General features: G+C 40.1%; 1 protein-coding gene across 3 annotated transcripts; it reads right to left on the minus strand.

Annotated features, from left to right (window-relative positions):
* Positions 1 to 2,747: 2,747 nt before the first annotated feature.
* Positions 2,748 to 21,192, minus strand: AMN1 (antagonist of mitotic exit network 1 homolog). Of its 3 annotated transcripts, none has more exons than XM_033162693.1 (7): positions 21,048 to 21,192; positions 15,343 to 15,475; positions 13,779 to 13,923; positions 11,723 to 11,940; positions 8,031 to 8,087; positions 7,222 to 7,333; positions 2,748 to 3,329 (listed from the first exon to the last, which is right to left on the minus strand). In XM_033162693.1, the coding sequence occupies exons 1-7, from the start codon at positions 21,095 to 21,097 to the stop codon at positions 3,256 to 3,258; spliced, it is 789 nt and encodes a 262-aa protein (XP_033018584.1). In that variant the 5' UTR covers positions 21,098 to 21,192; the 3' UTR covers positions 2,748 to 3,255. The 3 variants fall into 3 exon arrangements, with proteins under 3 accessions (XP_033018584.1, XP_033018585.1, XP_033018586.1); XM_033162694.1 differs by lacking the exon at positions 21,048 to 21,192 and adding an exon at positions 20,621 to 20,667; XM_033162695.1 differs by lacking the exon at positions 21,048 to 21,192 and adding an exon at positions 18,720 to 18,794.
* Between the last annotated feature and the right edge of the window lie 1,751 nt (positions 21,193 to 22,943).

The raw sequence follows: 22,943 nt of genomic DNA on the forward strand, positions 1-22,943 counted from the left end.
AAAAATAATCTCATAAAAATGTAAAATCTACATCAGGGCAATAACTAGGACGACCAAACTGCCATAAAATAGCATGCAGGCTTTGACTTCTACCGAATGTTTTATCAGAGGAGGGGGTGTGGGATAGAGTTGGTTGCCGTCAAAGCCACAAAGATGTATATCTTCTCACAATCTCAAGAAAGAATGTGTCAGGATATATCAGACATTCAAACAAGACTCCCACTATGTGCTATGCAGGTTTAAAGTTGCACTTAGGGCAACTGAGCTGAAAAAATGTATAAAGGCTAGCATTTTCCCTTCCCAGATTTTGAAAATATAAAATCAAGCTGTTACCTAGATCTGTCTCGCTCCTTAGGTGAAACACACAGGTTCCTCGGTAGACAGAAAACAAGGAATCAAGAGAAAGTAGGTAGGTTTTATATTAACAAAGCTAGATGTTAATTTTAGGTGGCATGCTAGGTAAAAAAGCAAAAAGAAGTCAAATTGGATAGTTTTACTTAGTACTTGGAGTGTTCCGTCAGAGAATAAAGTCCCATCTTTGGGTAGTATAAGTCCAGTTTGCAACTAGCTGTTGAACGGCTGAATTTGGTATTATCCAAGTCATTTAAAAAATGCTAGGTGCTTTTATTAATAATATAGCTAAATGGGACCTCCAGATTCAGAGACAGCATATCTCTGAAAGCCAGGTTGGGAGGGAGGGAAGGAAGCAACAGGTGGGGAAGTATTTTGCCTTTTCTCTGCTGGTGGGTTTCCCAGATACATCTGGCTGTGCATTATGGGGAACAGGATGCTGTACTAGGGGCTCTTCTGCTAATTCTATTTTTGGGGGGGGGGATCCAGCCTCTGGTATATAGGCTTTGAACAGAACAGCAGTCATTTCAAGAGTAAGAACATACAGGGGGGGGGGGTCCCCACTTAAGCAGAGGTACTGTTCCAGTTGCCACACACATTACTGGCATGCACGTGAGAGAGGATTCCCTGATTTGCCCCCGCCCCCTTTTGGAGCCAAAAATGGTGCACTTGTCAGTAGAAGTGCTTGTGCTGATCATGTGCAAGTGGGGAGGTGCCAGTACAGGCTTTATTAAATATAAGACATAAAATGTAAGACCCTCACCTGGTTTAGCTGGCTAGTCAAAGCCATTCTCACGGTGTGGCCGCTGTTGCAAGCTGACACTAGGAGCCACAGGTGAGAGCTGAGTGCAGGGTGGGGACCAAAGGTGGCCAAAAGGAGCATGATGTGTCCCCCACCAGAGGTACAACCCCTCCCCACACCTCAGTCCTAAGTACACCTAAAAGAGAGTAAGTCCGATTAAGCATGTACAGAGTTGGTCTACAACTCAAAATAAATTTATAGGAGTAATTACTTAAGCCAACCTTGTTATGCAGTTACATTCCCTTAAATGCATTCTATTGCTATTAGTAAGCAATTTTAAAGTTCAAAAAATATTCATACTGTGTTGTTAACAGCTACAATGAAAATTAGATTAAATAAAAGACAGCAGGTGTAGGTGGATGAATTAAAGCTGTGTGGTTTTCACTAAGGCTGAAAACACTGTACTGTTGAGTCAATTAAAGCTGTTAACACAGATCTGACCTTCATGCTTTAATCAGGCTCTAATCAAAACTGTTTTCTGCAAAAGAAGCAGCTCACAGCACTCTAAATAGGAACACAAAACCTTTCTTCTCCATTCAGATATTGAGAAGTCCACCTTCTGCCCTGAACATATTCATTTATTCCTTTGATTATCCAGCACAATTAGTGGAAGTGTTCTCTGAATACTTTAAGCTTGTATTCTCCCTTGGTCATGAAAGTCGCTTGAAGCGATTAGCCGATGGTGCAATCAGCCTGCTGCATGCGGTGGGCTCTCGTGGAGGAAAGACAGACCATACCATGTGAGGTATCAGTAGAGGGACGAGAGCGCTGGGCACTCCCCTGCCCACATATTTGTTTAGTACAATATATGCATATGTACAAGCCGTTAACCAATCACCATTATACACTTCTATAGTAATTAATCAATTATATTAGCAAAGCTTATTCATGCCCTTGATGTCGAAGCCCTTTGTTCTCTACAGCACACTTCATTCTCAGGCATGCCTGCCATCTCGGTAGCACACATCACTCTTATGATATGTTTATGATCTCTGTAGCATACTATATTATGCTTGTGAGGGATGTGGAACGAACGAACTCTACGCCCTACTGCACTAGCAGAATTACCATAGTGCCCACATACCAGGTTATTCCCACAATCGCTGCTAGCAGCCTTAAAGCAAGAATATGGGGTGGGGCAGATATATTAGTAACTTTAATGAGGCTGTTATTAACAACCATAGATATTTCTATTTAGTATTTAGTGTTATATAGGTATATAATATAAAATGAGATAAAAACAGTGGTTTTTAATGTTATATAGTATTCTACCCTGCAGGTGGACAAGACACTCAAATCCCATTGAAACCTTTCATTTGAATACTCATTTTTCTCTGGCAATGCACGAGCTGCACATGATCAAACAACTCATGTACAGGGTTTAGGAAGAAATCTAAATTCCTAGACTAGATAGCAGTATACCTTCTAGTTTTCACTACTGTACTACATTCTTCACTGGGCCAGAACATGGTATCCTGGCTAGGAGGTGTTAGCACAAAGCCATATGTTAACCCTTTCACCCAGAAACAGAAGCAATGAGTACTATAAACACATTCATTGATTCTTTGGAATGAAAGAAAATACATTCACAACATGAAGATGGTAGGAGCATTTATTTCAAAACAAGAACCAGCATGCAGTAAACAAAACCTCACGTCTCCAATTATAATGGCTACCTTGAAACATAACTGACCCTCCCCAAAGTGATGGCTGAGCAGGTGACCTTATAAAATGCTTAGATGAAATAGTGGCTGTCAAGTCTTGCTGGCTCACCACCTGCTACATCACATTTTCCTGCTAGTTCTTCACTGCCACAGAACTTAACATTTGAACATAATGATTCCTGAATTACAGTTCTGACCTGTTGCTCTTATATGAACACTAACAACTTCCTATTCGTAATCCATCATGTGGAGTGGGAAAAAGAGCAACATTCTCGTTAATCAAGAAAATAAACACAGCATTAGTGCCACTACCTTTGGCAGTTGAAATAGAAACGAAGCATGTCAGTGGGAGACAGTACTCTCTACAACACCAGAGACATGCAGTTCCAGGCATGGTTCTTTCTTGAAAAAGAGAGGCCATCAACAACTAAAGAAAAATCAATAAACAGTCCATGAAACCTGCTTAAACTTATTTGGTCCAACCAACTGTTCCAGGGCTTCTCGAGAACGATCTGCAAAACAAGGAAACAAGGATGATAAAATACATTGGACAATTCAATTTTCTCTAGGATAAGAAAATGCTAGGCAGGAAGAGCAATGCAAACGATGGCCTGCCTTGCGCCTGTGGCCGATTCCTACAGTTTAAGAAACGGGCCTCCAGATCAGTAAACTGATGCTGCTATTTGCTGCATAAATGCTTTGCAGGCTCTTGTAATAAGCTTATTCTTCTCTTCTGGTTAAGCAGGTTAAGACATGTTTGTTTCAACGTGCTTTCGGTTTCTTGTTTATATTCCAGTGTTTTCTGCAGACATTCCTTCATTGTCTTTACCTATAGCCCACCCTTCAATGAATGGTCCCATAGTGAGTTACAAAAACCTCACAATAAAACAGCACACTGTATTAAAAACATAAAATAAAATGACCAAACTAACAAGGAACAGAATTAACAAAACATCAGCACAGAACAGCAATGCAGCACAAGGAGGGCAGGTTATTCCACAAACTGAGAGCCAACACAGAGAAGCACCTCTCATACACCACTGCCCATCAGACTGCATAGGGTAGCAGCACTGCCAAGGGGGCCTCCCCTGCTGATCTTAACACTACAGCAGGTCAATGTTGTTTTTCGTGCTATTATTTCTAGGTTTTACTTAGATTGCTTTGAAACTGTTGTTCTTATTCTTATTCTGGTCTGTTTTAAACCACCTTTTGGGGGGCGGAAAACACCCAATTTTGATTGAACAAAATTTACTATCATCAAGGCAAAATAATTTTAGTAACATTGTATCCAGTACCCTTTTTTCAGTGAGTACTCAAGGATATGCAGTACTGGCACCTCTTTTTGTTGTTAAAAAGTGTGGCACTTACTGTAACAACTTCTTGAAAAAAAAAGCACTCATTGTATCTGATGCAGTTGAATTAAACAATTGCTCTGTTAAACAAGCCTATCTGGACAGAAGCCACACAGGCATACAGTACTGTAAAAACCTGAGTTATACAAGAATGTATTTGGCTCACATCCAAGCATACGAATAGCAACTGTTTAAAATTGCATTAGCTGTGAACGTAATTTATTTAACTAAACTGTGATAAGTCAGGACAATTCAAGGCTTTCTTTTTAGAAAAGGAAGGATAAGCATATTGTTTCAAGATATGGAGCAGGGAGTAGTGGTGTACCATTCTGTCTCTGAGGGCTGTTAGAAAAATAGAAACATGCCACTCATTCCCATTTTAACAAATTTAATTATTTTGCAATTAAAGTAAATCAGCAACAGGGCCTGTGCCAACATCTCTGAAATCAGCCAAAATAAGTGAAAAAAGTGTGCAGGTGTGGAAATATTTGCCACACTACTCATACTACTGCTATTATTTACTCGTCTGTTGGAGGACACTCGTGGTACAAGAGAATTGGTGGAATTCCAGTCCCTACTACAACACCTAACTCTGAATCCACTCACTCTGACCTTGCCAGAGGTCTCCTCTAGCTTCCTAGTATCATGCCATCAAGTCTTATTTATCCACCTGGAGTTCTGTGCTACATAATGGTCTGAAGGTACAGTATATATGACACTGTTCTACTGCAGCTAAGCAGGCTATGATATGGGGTATTCAAAAACCTTCAATACAATAAATGAGAGATCACATGGAAACCATTATGAAAGCTGCTCACAGGAGCACATCTAATAACTGAATAATTTGGAGCTACTTGTTTTGTGCTACTATAGATCTTTTTTAGCTACTGTATGATTGTTGGTATCACAGTAGTTTGTGATTATCTTGAGATCAGCCTCCAGGACCCTCAAGTTAACTTTCTTTGTAATTTTTATTAAATAATAGAATATTAGACACTCTTTAATGCCAGCTATGTAATTAATTACTTGGGGAGGGACCATGCACCCCTCCACTTGCCTCTACCTCCAGTTCCTTCTCTTTCCTTGTTAGAGGATCCTGCTCTTAATATCACAAAGAGAGTAATTACTACTTAACCAAACGTAGGATTACAGCAAACTTTCCCACAACAGTTACAACCCACTGTCCTCATTCTGGGCCAGGGTTTCCCAAACTTGGGTCTCCAGCTGGTTTTGGACTACAATTCCCATCATCCCTGACCATTGGTCCTGCTAGCTATGGATGATGGGAGTTGTGGTCCAAACACAGCTGGAGACCCAAGTTTGGGAAACCCTGGTCTAGATCAATCAGAGCTTATTTGGCCCAACGCAATCATCTCATTATAATAATATGTAGTTACACATAAACATTTACCTATGTATTTATTATTTACTGCTCTATTACTGCTTGTCTACCAACATATGCTTTTGACTGTGTTATCAGCCCTCCTACTGACCTAATTTTAAATGAAATTGCCATGCCTAGCATTCATTTCACCATTGCCTTGTTGGTGATTATCTGTCGAATTATTTCAGTGTACAAGGACATAAGTCCTGATTAAAACAGTTTTCATCTACTAGGAGAGGATAGTGAAGGTAGTACAGAATATAGAGTTCTAACTGCTCAAAATGGATTCAAACTAAAAGGAAAAGGGATATTTCTCATTCAGCTTGCAATGAAAAACATATTTGAAATATAAAAGCTACAAGAGCAGCAAGAATATAGCAAACCAGCAAACCAATGCACAATTACATATGCTGCAATATTTTAAAACCATTTAAAAGAGCAAAGCTAATTTAAAATCCAGTCCACTCACTGGGAAAAGTTATGGAAGGAAGGTATAAAATTTACAGCTTGCAATGTACTGAGAGAGAATATTATGAAAATGATATATAGATGGTATTTGACACCAGTGAAGTTAGCTAAGATATATCATGGTACAAGTAATATGTGTTGGAAATGTAAAAATCTGGAAGGTACCTTTTATCATATGTGGTGGACATGTTCAAAGGTTAAGGCTTTCTGGGAGAAGATTTACAATGAACTTAAAAAAGTAATGAAAATTACTTTTAGTAAGAAACCAGAGGCCTTCCTTTTGAGCATGACCAATCATGAGATACCCAGGCAAGATAGAGTGTTCTTTATGTATGCCACAACAGCTGCTAGAATTTTACTTGCAAGAAACTGGAAAGGTGAAGAGCTCCCGACAGTAGAAGAATGGCAGATGAAGTTAATGGATTTTATGGAACTCGCTGAGCTGACCGTGAGACTCCGAGACCAAAGGGAGGAGAAGGTGCAAGACGATTGGAAGAAATTTAAGGACTATCTTAAAAATCGTGAAAAGATAGATATCTGAAGCAGAATCAGTGCATATAAGTGGCTTTAGCTAGATGATGTTAGGTAAAAATAGTGCATTAGAAGTAATGTTTATGAATGGTTTATAAATGATTAAGGTTATGTCTTTTTTAATGTAGTGAGATATATATGATAAGTTAGTATTTTAAATTTTTATTAAGAATAATGGTGAATGATAAGAAAATAGTTACAAAGTTACTAAAGTATATTAGTATTGAACGCAGTAGAATGGGGGAAGTCCCCAGATAAGATTTGAAATTAGAATTAAACAATTACTATCTATTGTTCCAGTGTTTGTGTGTAGGTATGTATAAGTTTTGTTTTTTGTTGTTTTTTAATGTGTTTGTTGTGTTTTTAAATTGTATTTGTGTGATGTATTGTGTATTTGTTGTTTAATGTGGAAACTAATAAAATCTTATAAATAAAATAAAATAAAATAAAATAAAATCCAGTCCACTCACAATACCAACCAACAGAAAAACATCTTTAAACATACTTAAAATATCGGGCGACTGCTGAAAATACCCTCTCTCATGCCCACCAAGGAGATGGATTCTGCTGGTGGGTCTGTGAGCAGTGCCTTTTAGACTGATCTTAAGGCTCAGACAGGTTCACAAAATCTATTGTTGAACTTAGCTAGTAAGCAGCACTTTGAATCACCTGTTATCAGTGGGCATCCATGGAACAGAAAAATGTATATCCTTGGACAGCAAGTGAGAACAGCTTCCACAGCTATGTCAGTCAGATTCACACACCTTTCCATATGGATCTCCTATTAGGGATAATGAATACCAGCATCAGCAACTGTTACCGACAATAATGCAGGGGTCTCCAACCTGCGGCCCATGGGCCAGAAGCAGTCCACAGAGGCCGTTTAACCAGCCCACGAGCTGCCCCCAAACCGAGCCGCCTGCTCGGCAAGTCCCTGCGCGCTGCACAAAACCGGCACAGCACAATGTGGGGACTCTCTTTCGTGGCTCCAGAAATTGCTTTTGCGCATGCCCAGACGCTAGAAATCGCTTCTGCGCATGTCCGCGGCACCAGAAATTGCTTCTGCATGTGCCCAGATGCCAAAAATAGCTTCTGTGCAGGTGCGATTTTCAGCGTCTGGGTATGTGCAGATGTGATTTGCAGCGGCGCGCTGTGCTGGTCCGGCCCACGGAGGATCTACGCGGGAGTGATCCGGCCCATGCCCGGTAAGCCTTGCTGACCCCTACAATAATGGAAAAAACCCATATGAGAGTAAGAGCTACCCTGCTGGATCAGACCAAAGTCCCATCTTGTCCAGCAGCATTCAGTTTCTACAGTGGCCAGTCAGATGCCTATGGGAAACCCACAAGCATGGCATCTAGTCATCTTTGACTAATATCCACTGATTAAATCCCTTAATTCTCTTAAGAAATTTAAATATACTACTTTAATAATAATAATAATAATAATAATTTGTATTAAACATGTTGAAAAGTTACCTTTAAATTCTTTGAACACATTCCACTAACAAGTGCTATTACACCATCATCAGTAACCTGGATGGGACAAATCAGAATTTTTGTTGGTACACTGAATAAAACTATAGTAACTGTCCACTTCAAAAAACCGAAACAAACATTAAAGCAATCCTGTAAAAAAAAAAAAAAACCCAACCATAACAACTTCAGACTGGTTTTCTTCAATTTGTATGTCTTATAAACTTGAATTTTACATAAATGAAAGCCAAATTAATGTATTATCTTTAAATGACAGAAAAAAATATTATATATGTGCAATAATGCCACTTTTCAGCCCTTTCTCTGACTTAGTACAAACATCACACACTAAGCCAAAGCATGGCTTAGCAACAGAAACAGAAGAAGCTTCCTTATACCAGCTCAGAGACCATTGGTCCATCTAGCTCAGTATTCTCTCTCCTGACTTGCTCTCCTACAACTGTAGATTTCCATGGATCTCCAGGGTTTCAGGCAGAAGCCTCTCTCAGGCCTACCTGGAGATGCTAGGGGTTGAAACTGGGACCTTTGCATGCAAAGCAGATGCAGAATTTCCTATCTCCCTTTATCTCTCTGTTAGGACTCTGTTTTGTTTGTTAAAACTCAGTATTTTATATTGTTTCAAGTATATCCTATATTCTAATGTGAAAGAATTAAAAGTTGAGAATACATGAAAGGAGATCGGCCAGGCAAAACAGTATCAACGAATTTATGTTAATGTAGAGAATGAATATATTAATCATGGATTATTAAGAATAGATGTTTGTAGACATGTAAACAATTAATTAATAAGATATTAATTAAAGTTGACCTTGAAGGATGACAATGTATGATCACATATTATTATAATGAGAAGGTTGGAGTGGGCTAGTAAAAAGAGTACTGTATAAGGGTTTCTATCTGATTTAGAATGATGACCATAAGTTGTAATTCCTATGGGGAAGTTGTTGTAATCATTTGATTGGCTGCTCAGAAATCATTTGCTTAATCTGAAAGTGTATAAGAAACATTGCTTTGCATGAGGTTCTTGGAAGCCGCCTCCTTATTTTTTAGGCTGTCCCTATGTGCATTTGTATTTCAGTCTTTCTATCTTTTCACTTAAAGCCTGCATCATTTTCTTTTGAGTTTCTGGAAGGGATACTCCAGTCTAGGAACCCCTTTTAAATTTCTCCAAAAGCTGCGATACACTGGAGGAAGGTTTGCTGTGTTTATAACTGCTTTTAACCTTTCTGCCATTAGACACCCATTTATGTAATTTTCTGGAAAAATAACGTTAGCACCAAATTCTGGGCAATATATATGTCTCATTCATATATGTATGTATGTATGTATATTGAAGAGCAGCAAGAGTCAAAAGAGAAGAAGCAAACAAACAAAGAGAGGAACAGGAAGAGTAGTACTGATCAGAAAATGGAGAGGATCAGTACAGAAGAGACCTGCAAGCATGGCGTGAAGCACGCCGGCTATTTACCAGTAATTGGTTTTCTGCACTAACGTTACATGATTAATTGCTCCTTCTTATTATGCTTTATATTAATGTACTTGCATCACTGATTGCACCTATATTTAATTACATTTCTGGATTTTAATTATACCATGCCTTTGCTGTATTGATTGATTACTCCCTCCAATGAATTGCTCCCCCCATCTGAATAAATGAATTGCTCTCCCTCCTGATTGAATTGGTTAATCGAGCCTTTGAACCTGCAGATTGTGGGTTATATCGTGTGATTGCTTCCAAGATGCCAAGGAGTGTGGTGGAGTCTCCTTCTTTGGAGGTCTTTAAGCAGAGGCTTGACAGCCATCTGTCAGGCATGCTTTGATGGTGTTTCCTGCTTGGCAGGGGGTTGGACTGGATGGCCCTTGTGGTCTCTTCCAACTCTATGATTCTATGATTCTGTGATAAGATATCAACTTATAAATCTTGGGTGCTTTTCTTTCACAGATTCACATATTGTTAAATATTAACCTTGCTTAGTGCAGCCACACAGCGCTTGGTTTACTGGTCAATTCTCACTAGTTTTGGCAGGGTTTCCTCTAGCCTGTCTAATCTGCAGTTCCTCTTCTAGTTTCTTTCTTTCTTTCTTTCTTTTTACATAATATTTATTAAGGTTTTTATAACAAACATACATATAACAAAACTACACAAACAACAATAAAAACAATACATAAAAACATACATATTTCTGATACCTAATAATACTTCCTCACATTGTAGTGGGACTTCCTCCTGCCCCATCCCTTGTGAATACCTTTTCATAACTTCCTAAATTCCAAACATTCATAATCTACCTTCTAATTACTAAAGATCATTAATATCTTATACCTCTTAACCTATATTATAACATTGCCTAATTAATTAAACATATCTTAATCCTTATCATCTTCAATCTTAATCATCTATCATCTACTCTACAACCTATCTTATCCTCAAATTATATCTAACTTTCAATCATACAATGATTTTTTAAATACAGTTTAAAATTCCTCCATTCTTTTTCCACAGCGTCCTCCCTCTGGTCACAGAGTTTCCTGATCATTTCTGCGAGTTCCATATAGTCCATCATTTTCATCTGCATCTAGTTTCTTCTTCCACCTTATCTTTTCATTTCATTTCATTTCACTTCCTTTTTTAATTTTAATTTTGTATCTATACACCATTATTATTATTATTATTATTATTATTAATTATTATTATTATTATTACTACTACTACTACTACATTACTATTCAGTAGCACTACTCAACCCAACTATCTCCTGTTAACCTTGCATTAGCTGTGCATGCAGCAGCCCTTAAACTTCCGGCAGCCTCAGCAGTAGTGTTTCTACTACAAATAATCACCACAAGTCCAAACTCTTCCTGTGTGATACTTCAGATTCTCTCTTAATAAAATTTGGAGAGGGAAAAAAAGTGTAAAATGGGTGGGAGGGATAGGGAAATAGGAAACACTAGATTTACAAGCCAGATGACAATTTTTGTAGGGAAACTCACCACGTACCGCCCTTATCAGGAAGAACATGCACCGCGCCTACTGGGGTACCGCCCTTATCAGGAAGAACATGCACCACGCCTACTGGGGTACCACCCTTATCAGGAAGAACATGCACCGCGCCTACTGGGCGCGGTGAACACCGCATGCACACAGGCCCATTGATCCACGTAGACATAGCATGTTAAGCCACGTAAGCAAGTATGAGTCCACCCTATCCATATATGACACTTCCATATCCGCTGGCTGATGCAATCATGTAGTCCAAATATGGTGAAATGTTCCTGTATGCTTTTGTGTTGCTGCCCCATAAATAAAGGCTCCTGTAGCCCTTGAGTAGTCAGACTCTTTCAACCCACACCGGTGTGAGACTGATCATTTCTCGCCTATGACGAGCGGGTTCTTGTCAAATTTTGACAACAAAACCTCACTGCAATTTATAGATAAGAGTTCACATTTCCTGTGGTAGGCTCAAAACACTCATTTTATCTAATGCAACCACACTAAGCAAAATTAAGGTAATTCTGAAAGCAAAAGAGGCCAAATGCACTTTTATCAAGACAGTATCTCAAAATACCGATAGCAATTTAGTGAAGTAAGAGTCAGTTCTCAAGAGTATCATTTTAATTATGCCATTTTGCAAGATATATATGCCAATAAGATATATATTTGCCAACAATCTTACCTGGGTAGATGAAAAATCCACACTATGTAGGGATTGGCAGTTCTGTCCAAGAGCTTGCAGTGATGTATCTGTAATGCTGGAACATCCACCTATGTTAACTATTTGCAAAAGTGGGCAGTGGAGGGCAAGGGCAAGGACTCCACTATCTGTAACGTTGCTACATCTTTTAAAAGAGACTTCACGTAAATAAGGGCATGACAAGGCCAGTGCTGCAACCCCTGTTGGATAAACAAAGCACATCATTCTCATGTTCATCTCCAGAAGTTTGAATAGAAGAGCATATTAGAAGAAATTATTACTTTAAGAGCAACATATCAAAACACTTTGGGCATTAATATTACAAATTACAGTCAAACCTGCAGGATACTAACCTCAAATATCAATTTTGCTTATAACTTTTGAATGCTGGCCTCTTTGGGCATCATATTAGTATATTCATTGTGCTCTACTAATAATGGTTGCAATTCAGTATACTGTACAATGGTATCTCGGTTTACGAACTTAATCTGTTCCTGAAGTCCGTTCTAAAACCAAATCTGTTCTTAAACCAAGACGTGCTTTCCCTAATAAGGCCTCCCGCTGCTGGTGCCCTTCCACCATTCAGCTTCTGTTTGTATACTGAGGTAAAGTTCGCAAACTGGAACACTACTTCCGATTTTGCAGAGTTGGTAAACCGAATAGTTCATAAACCGAGGTACCACTGTAGAGTTAAGTGTCCTTAGGACCACTGATGTGAATGGGCATAAAGGGACCCCTGACCATTAGGTCCAGTCGTGAACGACTCTAGGGTTGAGGCACTCATTTTGCTTTATTGGCCGAAGGAACAGGTGTACAGCTTCCAGGTCATGTGGCCAGCATGACTAAGCCGCTTCTGGCAAACCAGAGCAGTGCACGGAAATGCCATTTACCTTCCCACCGGAGTGGTACCTATTTATCTACTTGCACTTTGATGTGCTTTTGAACTGCTAGGTTGGCAGGAGCAGGGACCGAGCAACGGGAGCTCACCCCATTGCGGAGATTTGAACCGCCAACCTACTGATAGGCAAGCCCTAGGCTCTGTGGTTTAACCCACAGCGCCACCCGCATCCCTGTGAATGGGCATAAGTGCATTTAATTCTTGTTAGCCTGTTCTCATCTAATCCTTCCTTTTCTATTTGTATGACCTGTACCTAAAATGGCATTCATTTGCTTTATTTACATTCCTATCCCACCTTTCTACTATAGTAGAACTCAAAGTGATACACACAGGACTCTGAGATGGTCTCCCAGACTTGGACCTCAGCAAGGTTGATGTATCATGTGCCTTTAGGCCAGGGTGGGGAACTTGTAGCCTTCCAGATGTTTATTAGATTCCAACTCCCAACAGCCTCTGTCATCATAGCCAATGGTCAGGGATGATGGGATTTGCAGTCCAAAAATATATGGAGAGCCAGATTTTCCTCACCGTAGCTTTACAACACACCCTGCAACCTTGTAAGATACCTTGAAGGCAATCTAATCCAACCCCTTGCTCAGTGTAGTATCCACAATGGAGGATGCAACTGCAACACCCCTGAGAGATGAACATTCAGCTTCTGCTTAAATACCTCCAGCAAAAGAAAGCCCTCCAGCTCTGGAAGGCAGCTTGTTCCATAGTTCTGACTTCTTTTGAACCTTCCTTTCTAACTGCCTAATGTGCTAGCCCAATAGTGAGAACAAGATGCTAGGCAAGATGAGCCCTTGGCCTGACGCAGCAAGACTCCTCACAAAGCAGGGTTGCTATTTGCTGGGATGACATGGTTAGCTGCAGCCAGTAAGAGCAGATAGTGCTCTGGGCTAGATGGATCAATGCTCTGACTCAGCATAAGGCAGCGTCCTGAGTCATGAAAAAGCTCAAAACTACAAAGAAAGAGCATGTGTACAGCCTTCAGAGCAGACGTATGGAAGAAAATCCAATCCTCTGGGTATTTATTTACTAAAAATGATAATGAGAATCCTATCTGGGGAAGAAGAAAGCCTGAATGAAACTTAATTTCTCTCACTGTCCTTTGAAATAAATATCACATAGAAAACAAACCTTCTGAAGTGACTGTTAGTCTGTTGCCTTTCCAAATGTTTAAGTTAATTTTCTTAAGCTGTTTGCAGTTACAAAGCTGTTGCAAGGCATTATCTGAAACATCACAGTCCCGAAGGTCGAGTGCCTCTACTGCAGGGTGCAAAACCTAAAACGAAAATATTTTTGTCAAGCTCTACGTGGCGCAGCACAGGAATGGGGAACCTTAGGGCTGAGGGCCAAATGTAACCTTCCATTCCTCTTTATCTGGCCATTGGGACTCTACCAATAAATAATAAATTCATTTAATATCAATTAAGATTTTAATGAGCTTTTCTCACAAAAGACCCTGAAGTACTATCTGCAAAATGCATGCTTGTTACCACAGCTTTAACTTCTACTCTATCACCTCAAATTTATTTAAAACAATAGCAGATATGCCTCGTCAGCAAAAAATCAGTATTACATCTAATTTATTCCCTCCTGGAAGATCTAGGAGGTATCCCAAGCTTTTCAATGGGTCAGCAAATAGAATTCTGCTTCTATGGATAATAAAATTACTGTGCCCTCTTTCCTTAGGCAAACAGTTGATCATTTTGCCAGTTTATTTAAGCTTATGGATTTTAATAGCTTTGCCATTAGAAACTGGCCTATCCTGTATATGGAAGATGAGTCATGTTTGGAACAGAACTTTAAACTCAGGCAAAGGTTTCAGCCATGGTTCCCATTTGAGGCTAATGTAACAATTTAGAAGAGGGGTAAAAGTTATACTACGCTGATGGTAAATGTTGCTAGATGCAACTCTACTTCATGATAGATTGTCCCTATCAGATTCCTTCATATATCTGAACATTATTCAAGGTAATATGCGATAATCAAATCCAGCACCAAAGAGAAGAGGAACTAGCCTAAATAGCAGGATGGTGCAGGTGTGGGTAAATGCAACTGAGCAAATGCAAGTTTTTTGTTTTGTTTTTTTAAAGAAAAAATGCAAGTTTTGTTTAAAGAGAAATAATAGTTAACTCTTCTGGTGCTTAAGTTTGTTGCTTGTTCCTAGCTCCTTATCTGCGTAGGAATTTGAAATACAGCTCAATCAGAAAACTAAAAAACAAAACAAAACTTGACATGACTCTGAACTCCAAAGCAAATTTTAGAATGCCCCATATTATCCCCATGACCTGAAGAATGTCCCTTTCAAGATGCACACTACTTTTCTGCAATCAAATTATTTGTGTTTGTTCAATACTCATGAGAACATAGTGACCTCAAATGACAACAGCAGATGAAGAACTAAGGGTGTACGATCAATAAGCTTTGGGACATCACAAATCACAGACCCATACATCCAGGACAGCATCCTCTAGAAACTGACATTAAGTCACATCAACTCCGCCACTTTATTGAACTTCATGGCTGAGTCTGGATTAGAACCCTGGTTTCCCAGGTCATAGAACAATGTTCTATCAAATACACAGCCTTGGCTTTGGCTATGGAAAAGACAGCAATAATAATTGCAAATATAAATATGTATTGTTTGTAAGTCACAATGATGACAATGTGGTGAGTTGTGCTCAAAGTGGCACCTTACCATATTAATATTTGAATCACTTATCCACCCTTGGACACTCAATGATTTGATCAGTTTATCTTTGATGTTGGGAGGCAAAGGCTTAATATCTTCCGCATATCTGGATATGTTCCTTGTTAAGCAATGAAGACTTCTGGAGGGGAGGAAGGGAAAGAACAAAAAGTAGTCATAAGATGACACACTTTCTTGGCAACTTGGGAAACAATTATGTAAGCACAATTTCTTAGACTGTAACAGGGACTTCTCGGGGGGAGGGGGCTGTCCAGCACCTAGTACAAAATTAGGTAATGGGGAAAAAATAGATGTACACCAGAGGCGGGGGACCTATGTCCTTCCAGGTACTGCTGTGTTCCCCATCACTCCTGTCTATTACTGTGATGGTTGGGGGTGGTGGGAGTCCAACATGTTGAAGTCCACCTGACATACACAAACAAGTGGAAAAGATATTCACAAAGTTTACTCATATCAAAAAATATTTAACACAACAACTTTAAATGAGATCTAATCACTAATATATGTATATTCAGTTCTGAATGGCTTGGAGCAGGCGTGCAGAACCTTTGTTGCTGAACTACAGCTCCCATCAGCTACAGGAAGCATGGCCAATGGCCAGGGCTGATGGTAGTTGCAGTTCAGCAACATCTGGAAGGTCAAAGGTTCTAAGGTTTCCCATATTAAACTTAATTATTATTGAGACATTTAGTTTTAAACTGCACTTTGGGCACTCTGAGGTTCCTCAAGTGCTCATCAAGGGCTTCTGAGTGAGAATGATCATTGGTTGAAAGACAGTTTGCTCAATGTGACTGAATTCCCCTGCAACATGTAGCCAGAGTTAGAGAAATCAATAAATTATGACTTCAGGATGAAGGATAATGAACTTTGCTCTGATGAACAATAAGAGTGAAGGTGACATGGAATAAGGGTGAGGGTGACATTGCTGATTCACATACTGCTTTAGTCACAAGAACAAAGTTGCGCAAAAATGTTTTAACACTGCAGACTGCCAATAAGCAATGTAAAATAAATTGCTATGTAAAATAAATCTTAGGGCAAACAACTATTTATGTATCATGTTAAAATATTGCTTTGAACTCTTTGTAATATTCCACTGTATTTGAAGAAGTGAATCTCTGTACTTTGCATGACATTTACTGTATAACTACTATGCACTTTGTACCATATTCACTCTGGCAAACATATGCTAAGACCTCTTTCAGCCACTTGGAATGAAGAGGAGCATTAGGCATGAAACAAAAGTTGTCCTGTAGTTCGATTTCCACATCATTATCGGGTATGCTATAGGGTCCCAGTGCTCTGGATGAACGAGTGGGTACCCTTCAGCATACCCCTAGAATCCTCTGCTCTGTGCCCAGGTTCTGCTAGTAGTCACTCTCAGTACAGTGGTAACTCGGGTTACAGACGCTTCAGGTTACAGATGCTTCTGGCTACCGACTCCGCTAACCCAGAAATAGTAGCTCAGGTTAAGAACTTTGCTTCAGGATGAGAACAGAAATCACGTGGCGGCAGCGGGAAGTCCCATTAGCTAAAGTGGTACCTCAGGTTAGGAACACTTTCAGGTTAAGAACGGACCTCCAGAACAAATTAACTTCTTAGCCCAAGGTACTGTACCACTATAATGCTATATAGGCACTTGAAAAGTGGTTGGAAATCTCTATATACCGTAAATAAAATAAAAATGTTGTAGGATTTGATTATTTTATTATTGTACTTTGTATTTTTTTAAATAAATTTTGTGTTATTAACTTTATGTAAACCGTCCTGGAAAAAAACATTTGAAGAGCACATAAGCAAACAATGAAAATGAATTCAGGGGTTACTCAGTGTGTCAAGGATTCCTGAGATTAGACAAATTTATAGAAATGTCTCCCAATGGCTAGTAGCCAGTTGAAAGAAACCTCCTACGTACCGGTATTTAGAAACTGTGATGGCTATTTCCAATTTGCTCTGTCTGTGAGTTTCTTAGAGACATCTATCTGTTCACTGTTGTCAGCAGAGCTGGATCACTATTCAGATCCATTACAGAATATTTGTATGTAAACAACTGTAAATTTAATTGTTCAGAATACAAGTAACATGGGAGGTCAAAACTGCTTCCAGCACAATTTTTTTCAAGCACTTTGTTTACTTGCTATAACTACCGGTATGTCTTTGTGAATCTGCTCTTGGGCATGTAGTTTCCTTAACTGTAGCTGTTTTGTTGCAAATGTTAAAGAATATGAAATTATCACAGGAACCAGGAACACACAGTACTAAAACAATATGCCTTCCTTGAGGGTTTGTGGTTAAACATGGGTATAGCAAAGAAGATAAAGATAAAAGATAGGTCTGTGCATATGCCAGATAATAAAGTATCTGAAGAAGTGTGCATGCACACGAAAGCTCATACCAAGAACAAACTCAGTTGGTCTCTAAGGTGCTACTGGAAAGAATTTTCTATTTTGTTCCAGATAATAAAGTTAAACCTACTTTCTTGAAAAATCAGTCTGACATACTACTGAAACAATTCTGCTTGGATTCAGATGGGGTCTTCAGATGTTGCCATTTGAAAATGTCTTCAGGTACCGGTACTTTGGCAGGCAACGCAGTAACCAATGAAGGTTGCCAACTGCCCTCCAAAATTCCTCCTTTGCCTTTAACACAAGTGAATATTTTCACCAGCAAGGAGAAAAGTATCTGCTTATGTCTATGCAGACCAAAGCACTGTTAGCCATAGGTGACAGGCAGAGCAGAAGGCATCCCTAGTATCGATGATTACTCAAGTAAGTCCCAAAGAGCTCCATGGGATTTATTCCCTCATAAACTTGGTTAGGAAGGACAGATGTTGTGATCTATGGCAGTGATGGAAAACAAGTAGGGAGACAGAAGGAGCACTATCAGGCACTTTTGAGAAGGCTCAGTGCAACAGCCTGCTCAGAGCCTCCATCACTTTCCTGTCCTCCTCCTTAGTTCAGTACTTCTTACATGCTGAGTAAAAGTGTCAAGGAGATGGGGGGGGGCAGGAAGGGTGGGTGGGTGCCCTCCTCTAACAAGAAAGGGCCATAATAGGAGTAGAAAATTAGAAAGTGAGATAAAATATTGATATTTATTATTACAGTATTAATAATAATAATAATAATAATAATAAATGAAAACTGGGAATAGAAAGGAAGTGGATATGAGAAGAAATATGTTACAGGAGGATACAGTGAATATTAATGTACCAGGGAGGAAGAATGAAAAGAGATGGGGGAGGGAATAAAGTACAAGCTGAGTGTGAAAGAACAGGAGAAGAAAATACAGGAAATGGGTTAAAATACTTTGGAAGCCATGTAGGGGTAGGAAGGAGAAATAGAAAATAAAAAGTATTTTCCACTTAGAGCCACTGCATCAGCAAACTGTGGGAGGCTGGATCGCAATACCTCCAAAAGCAAATGTCTATCCTCAGTTTAGGGGAGGCTGAGCTACAAAATTCCTTGCCACCAGGAAAATGCTTCGACAAAGAATTTACCAATTTTCAGAACTGGATTAGACATCAATAGAAAATGACATCAGTAATTACCAGCTGATTATAACAGATTCTGTCTCTGTCTGCCACAATTTTATGATTGGTTCTGCCCCTGCACCACCATTTTGTGACTGGTGGGTCTCATTAAACCTGGAGGAGAAAAATTAGGACCCTCAAGTATACATAATATACACCAGGGCAGCAGGATTCAGTCCAACTTATGCCCAACTTATTCCCCATACAGACTTCTTCAGCTTCTGTTAAATTGCTTGTGCTGTCAACAGATGCATGAGGCTGGTGTGAGAAATGTGTTGCCTTTTCATTGTTTCCCTAGCTAGGATAAGGATGCTTTTATTAATGCTTCTTATTATAAGAATGCTTTTATTAATGGATCTTAAAGAAGGCTGATCGCCGAAGAATTATTGCTTTTGAATAATGGTGGTGGAGGAGACTCCTGAGAGTCCAATGGACTGCAAAAAGATCAAACTTATCCATCCTTAAAGAAATCAGCCCTGAGTGCTCACTGGAAGGGCAGATCCTGAAGTTGAGGCTCCAGTACTTTGGCTACCTCATGAGAAGAGAAGACTCCCTGGAAAAGACCCTGATGTTGGGAAAGATGGAGGGCACAAGGAGAAGGGTACGACAGAGGATGAGATGGTTGGACAGTGTTCTCGAAGCAACTAGCATGAGTTTGGCCAAACTGCTGGAGGCAGTGGAGGATAGGGGTGCCTGGCGTGCTCTGGTCCATGGGGTCACGAAAAGTCGGACACGACTGAACGACTGAACAACAACAACCACAATCTATCTTGGCCATTTTTTGAATAGGATGTTTCTAAGCAACTCTTCATCTTTCCATTACTTCTCCATTTTTTATGATGCTTTTATCTGCTTTTTCATAAAAATCTAAAGGTCTAAAGAGCAACTGCCTGCTAAGATAATAGTGAGCATAGAATTTGATGCACATGAAAGCTCATACCAATAACAAACTTAGTTGGTCTCTAAGGTGCTACTGGAAAGAATTTTTTTATTTTTTATTTTATTTTGACTTGTAGCTAGGATATTTGGTGGTCAACTTGGGCTTTGTACTCTTAGCCTTATCAGATAAGAAACTAGCTTATGCCTGCATATGGAACAAATAGTGGTTAACACATCAAAATAGGACAATTTGAGATGAGAATATAGGGGTTGCTTGCATCAAAATATAAAATGTAAAGATGCTTTGACAATATATGTGCAATGATTAACAGGGGGAAGTGGGGTGGTAAAATGTTAATAAGGCAGACGCGATACATTGTAAACTTTGCACGCTCCTCCTTGGTGGGCATGTAAAGGAGGGACTTTTTGGCCAGGGGGGGGAGGCAAATAATATAAACTGTGTTTTTCCTCATTAGGGTGTCCCTGCATTGGTCACCCATCCTTGCGCAATTATGTTTTTCCTTCAATAAAATTCTACTACTTCACCAATTTTGCCCATATCTTATTATTTAAAGGATTCTGAGACCTAAGACCTAGGAACCAGTTTTGTTTTAAATCTTTAACAGCTGGAAAATCAGCAGGTGAAGTTTTTCCAGGTATGAGATAAATGCAGGGTCACCTGGGAAAATCTTGCAGTTCAGTGATTTTATTTATTTATTATTAATGGCACAGCTATAGTGATATTTTATTATTATTATTATTAAAAGCACAGCTATAATGGTCCCACTGCTAAGTTGGTCCCACTTCTCAATAGAAGAACAGCCAGGTTTGTTTATGTATTATATTTTTCTATCCCACCTTTCCTCCAAGGGGCTCAAGGTGCCGTACATGGCTCTCCCTCCCTCCTTATGGGATTTGTATTGGGCTGCTCCCTAGCCAAGGGCTCTAACCACTACTCTAGACTACCTTGCGCCCAAGGCAAGGTGGAATTTCAGCAGGCTTGCTTGTCGACCAAGCAACACCTGCTGAAACGGCCTCTTCCGCGCAGCTATTTAAAACTGCTCTCTGCACACGCTCAGGGGCACGCTTCTCCTCGTTGGCACATCACAGGGGCAGAATCCGGACAAAGGGCAGCAAAGAGGTTAGCGAAGAGGCGGGGAGGGTATAATAAGGGTGACGTCGGAGATGGGGGTGAAATAAGGTGGTTTTCCTGGTGCAGGGGGAGGTTCATGGCGGGTGGGGGGACGCACGAGTGAAGACCCCGCTCGCCCCGCCGGCCACTCACAAGTCGAGGAGGGACCTAACGGCCCCGCCGCTTTCGCTGAGGTAACTCATCGTTAGGCCCCGGCAGCTCGCTCTCGCTTTTCCTCTCAGGCCGGGGGATGTGCGGCATCAGGGACTGTCCTTCAGTTCCTCGCAATGCACGGACGCAGCGCCCACTATGCCTCAGCCCTTTCCCCTGAGACGGAACTCGAATGAGCGAAATGGGAGTTCGGAATTTGCAGAGCGACCCTAAGTTGAGAGCGGAGCACTTTGGGAAATGTAGTCTTCGGCGTGCGGTACTGAGGCCTTCGGAGGTGGTTTGGCGTCGAAGGGGCAGGAGTTGTCGTAGGTTCTAAACGGGGTTTAGCTCAGTCTCCGGCCCTCAAGCCCAGCTGAAGTGAAGCAACGTCAAAATAAGCCAAAACAATCCTAAACGTTTCTTCTTCCTCTTCTTCTTCTTCTTCTTCTTCTTCATCTCATTTCGTTTCACTTTTAATTTTATTCGTATGCTGTCCGTTGCATAGTTAAAACCATGTGCTTACACCATGTGCTTACAACATGGAAACAATTTGCCTATAATCAGAGAATTGTAGAGTTGGAATGGAGCCCAAGGGCCATGTAGTAATCAACCCCCTGCAATGTAACCATAAACAATAAATAAAACACATCAAGAAGTGCAACCAAATTTGAACCATTTACATAAAACGTAAGATTTTTAAAAACAACACTATTAAATACAATAGTATTACTTGGCAAAAAAAGCAGTTGCAAATAGGCTCACAATTAAATGTCTTGAAGTGTAATCAGTTAAGCAAGATTGAAAAGAGCAAGGGAATCCTTAATAGCTTGTACTGTAGCAGAAGGAATTTCAGTAGGTGTGGTTTGAAAGATACTTCTATATTGCTACAGTGCATACCTGCAGCTTGCAGAAGATCTCTCAAGCATACCGGAAAAGGAAAGACATTTCAGCACTATACAGTAAGAACTTAAAATGCAATGCTAATTGTGAGAAATGATATATATTGCCTCTTCTTTGTGCATGGAATTAAGAGACTTTAATTAGGGTATATATTGCAGCCATAAGCCATTAATTTGACCTTTGCTTCTAGGCGATTCTTTACCTTATAGTAGCAATTCCTAACAAACCTAGACAGCATCTTAAAAAGCAGAGACATCACCTTGCCGACAAAGGTCTGTATAGTTAAAGCTATGGTTTTCCCAGTAGTGATGTATGGAAGTGAGAGCTGGACCATAAAGAAAGCTGATCGCCGAAGAATTGATGCTTTTGAATTATGGTGCTGGAGGAGACTCTTGAGAGTCCCATGGACTGCCAGAAGATCAAACCTATCCATTCTTAAGGAAATCAGCCCTGAGTGCTCACTGGAAGGACAGATCCTGAAGCTGAGGCTCCAATATTTTGGCCACCTCATGAGAAGACTCCATGGAAAAGACCCTGGTGTTGGGAAAGATTGAGGGCACAAGGAGAAGGGGACGACAGACGACGAGATGGTTGGACAGTGTTCTGGAAGCTACCAATATGAGTGTGACCAAACTGCGGGAGGCAGTGGAAGACAGAAGTGCCTGGCGTACTCTGGTCCATGGGGTCACGAAGAGTCGGACACACCTAAATGACTAAACAACAATAAACACAGGGCAGAATAGGAGGACAAAAGTGAAGACAGTTTGCACAACAACAGTGGCCATGGCATTGGAGCGAGAAGGGAGAGACACTGAGAAGGGAAAGATGGTGGTTTAAAACTATGGCAAGGGATGGAGATAACTAACAGGAAAAGGGTGGCTTTAAACAATGGCAGAGGCTTGAGAAAAGTACTTTTGTTGTATGAAGGTACAGTGATGGTACATTGTATGAAGGTACTATGGAATATTTGAGGGCTACACATCCTTTATCTCTCATGAA

Source organism: Lacerta agilis, chromosome 10 (genome assembly GCF_009819535.1).
Source record: "Lacerta agilis isolate rLacAgi1 chromosome 10, rLacAgi1.pri, whole genome shotgun sequence".
Lineage (NCBI taxonomy): Eukaryota > Metazoa > Chordata > Lepidosauria > Squamata > Lacertidae > Lacerta > Lacerta agilis.

Coding starts and splice junctions, on each gene's coding strand:
- AMN1 (XM_033162693.1), bottom strand. CDS start 21,097: ATGAGTTACCTCAGCGAAAGCGGCGGGGCCGTTAGGTCCCTCCTCGAC. Junction 7,334..8,030: donor TGTGTTCAAAGAATTTAAAG/GTAACTTTTCAA, acceptor TATCCCTAATAG/GAGATCCATATGGAAAGGTG. Junction 3,330..7,221: donor TGGATGCCCACTGATAACAG/GTGATTCAAAGT, acceptor CTTGTTTTGCAG/ATCGTTCTCGAGAAGCCCTG.